Source organism: Habropoda laboriosa, unplaced genomic scaffold, assembly GCF_001263275.1.
Source record: "Habropoda laboriosa isolate 0110345459 unplaced genomic scaffold, ASM126327v1 scaffold88, whole genome shotgun sequence".
In the NCBI taxonomy this organism is placed as follows: domain Eukaryota; kingdom Metazoa; phylum Arthropoda; class Insecta; order Hymenoptera; family Apidae; genus Habropoda; species Habropoda laboriosa.
The window spans coordinates 1,387,343-1,390,271 of record NW_017100219.1 but is presented as its reverse complement, the minus strand read 5'-3'; the positions used below and the strand labels follow the sequence as shown (position 1 = coordinate 1,390,271).

Here is a 2,929-nt window from a genome sequence, read left to right as displayed (position 1 = left end):
GAGGGGCTGGAAGAGTTAGAGACGGTAGGAAATCCTGAATGATGAACGAGGGAAGACGGCCACTCCTCCTCCTGCTTCTCCTCTTTCCACGCTTCCGGGCCGACGATCAAACGGTTCCAGCGCCGTTCTGCATGTATCTGCACCAGGAGCGGCCGTTGTTGTTGCTCTCGCGGACTTGAAGCAATCCTCAGTCGTCGAAGTCGTGCCTGAGCTTTATGTAGAGGCACGAGCCGAGTACTATACCGAATAGCTCCAGTACAGACAGCCCCATGCCTACCGCGCCCAGAATTATCAGGTGATCCTTCGTCGTCTCCAGGAACTTGTAGATGCAACCCTGAGTGTAACATTTCGGTTTTCCTTCAGATCACTTTGTTTCTTTGGTAGCGAATTTGCTTTTTTTTTAGTCGTTTATAGTTTCAACTTCGACACGGGTATACGTTACGCGTGTTTTTAACCGTTCGTGTAAGTTTTAACGTGACACGAGGATACCCGTGGATTGCGAGTAGCTCACGGATGAGAAATGGGGCTTTACAAATTGCCAGGTTGTAGATAATAATGAAGTTTAATCTAATACAATGGGAACAGGGGAAATGAGAGATAAAAATACAGGCGAAACAGCGTTCTCTGGAAAAACACGGGTGTGCTCGTGTACTAAGACTTAGAGTAACAGGGTTACGTGTAACACACGCGTACACGTGCGTTTATTAGGTGTAGAAATGAACTTTTTCTGCCTTTTGGGTATAATCGAAGTTTTATTTGAAAAGAACTGTACGATGCTCGACTCGCGACACGAAACTGGTTAATCTCGAACGCGAATTGGTATCATCGTTGCGCTCCCGACAAATGAACCGTTTGAGTCCCAGGGGTCGTTGAAAATACACTATCGAAAAATGCCGAACAGCGCAATAGCGCTTGTCTTAACCCTTTCGTTACGAGCGCCGGATATAGACGGCATCCACTCGATGACCTGTGTGTACGAGCGCCGGCTATAGCCGGCGCTCGTACACACAGGTCACCGAGTGGATGCCGGCTATCGCCGGCGCTCGTACACACAGGTCACCGAGTGGATGCCGGCTATCGCCGGCGCTCGTACACACAGGTCACCGAGTGGATGCCGGCTATCGCCGGCGCTCGTACACACAGGTCATCGAGTGGATGCCGTCTATATCCGGCGCTCGTAACGAAAGGCTTAATTGATTGCGAAAAGAGCTAAGCGGCGCGATAGCGCTTTTCTTATTTTGAGTCGACAAATGCCGGTCAGCGCGATGCGACGTACATGCGTCAGAAAAGTCGAGCGCGCTATTTCGACAGACTGTGAGTGTACCGTCAGTTGTCCACAGCGTTTAAATGTACTAGGTCTTTTCGAGACAAAATCTACACAGCGCGATCGCGCTGCTTGGGACTCGAACGGTTAATCTCGGAAGGGCGAAATTGTAATCGTTGGTGTGGCGATGGTGAAATGACGTTGCTCTTGGTCAGAATGTTTTTGAACTCGTGTATTTTGGGGTAGTGCGTTTGAATATATTAGCTCGGTGTATGTCGTGATTGGTTGGAAGTCGAAGGTGGTGGAATGTGATTGGATATTAGGAAACTGGTGGAAGGAGAACGCGAGGGTGAAGGTGGTTTGCAAAAGTTGAAATAATTTGGGGAAAGGGATAGGAAACACGACCAGGATGCGACTTGAACTGCTTTATGGTAGGGAAGGGAATTTGTTAGGGGCTAGGAAGACGGCTGGAAAGGACTGTTTATTAGTTTATGACTTTTTACTGGGCTTCGCGACCGGACAAGAACGGAAACATCTATCATAGAAATAACTTTTATTATTAGATTGCAGATTTTGATGCATCTCTGGAAAATTTGAATGCAGAAAAACACAGAATGCGCATAATAAGCAGAAATATATAAATAAATCGAAAATATAGTGTACTCGTTACAACATTTAGCGAATAAATCAATTGCCTATCTAGCTTCTACTTTTTTTCAATTAAATATACAAAAATGTGAATTTGCATAAAAATCCGCAGCCTATCGACGACCTTTTGCCAGTTTTCTGACAGCCTGCGAATACCATCGCGATAGAAACTCGGTGGTTTCAGAAGAATTCATTTCTGCACCTAATATCAGTAAATTTTGAAAAGAACATCGATGAATACCGTGAAATAGATGTTCGACGGATGATCCCTCTTTCCGCAAAGTGACGTAGGCGTCTTGCAGCAGCTTTCCGGCACCACAACCCCGTCTTTCAGGACCTCCTCGTCCTTGTGCCACTCGCTTACCAGCCAATCCTCGAATCTCAGGGCTCCGCAGCATTTGAACTGCAAAGTTGATCAATGAAAAATGAAGAAAAAGTCCCTCAAGCACCAAGCGATCGATTTAAATCTGTCTACTAAACAGACGCACTCTGTGCACCAGGAAAGAAAGAAAGAGAGAGAGAAGTTTTTAGCAGAGGAAATCGTGCAGCGACACGTTAATCGATTCGCGGAGGACGAACCGCGGGAGCATTCTTCGGCCCGCGGTAACGATGATTTGTCGTGGTAAATGTAACGGAGGAGTAACAGAGTGGCGTATCGGGCGTAAAGAAAAATGGTTAGGCGATATCGCGAGCTGTGTAAAAGCAGGTTACTTTCGCGTACGACGATACTTAACCACGCGCGTTCTCTTTTCTCTGTTGCGTTTGAAAGATAGCCACCGCGACGGTGAAGAAAGGAAGAGGTAGCGCGAGTTTCAGCAAGCTTGTACCGTAAACAGACATCCCCTGCTCTGTGTTTATGGAACGGTTTCGTTTAAGAAAAGAAGCTGAACGAGGACTGATAGAGCTTGCGAGGGCTCTTACAACGATAAAGAACCCTTCGAGCTGCGATTGTTTGCTGGTAAACAAACAGAGAGAGAGCAAGAGGGAGAGAAAGAGAAAGAGGAGGAAGAGGGAAAG

At 46.8% G+C, this 2,929-nt stretch overlaps 1 protein-coding gene across 2 annotated transcripts in view; it reads right to left on the bottom strand.

Annotated features, from left to right (window-relative positions):
* Nucleotides 1–6: 6 nt before the first annotated feature.
* The window catches only part of LOC108570966 (CD151 antigen-like), a 165,775-nt gene continuing 162,852 nt past the window's right edge, over nucleotides 7–2,929 (bottom strand). For both annotated transcript variants that reach the window (XM_017932907.1, XM_017932906.1), the window contains exons 5-6: nucleotides 2,154–2,315; nucleotides 7–334 (exon numbers count right to left, since the gene is read on the bottom strand). In XM_017932907.1, coding sequence (XP_017788396.1) covers nucleotides 188–334; nucleotides 2,154–2,315 — 309 coding nt within the window. In that variant the 3' untranslated portion in view covers nucleotides 7–187. The remainder of the gene's footprint in view (nucleotides 335–2,153; nucleotides 2,316–2,929) is intronic.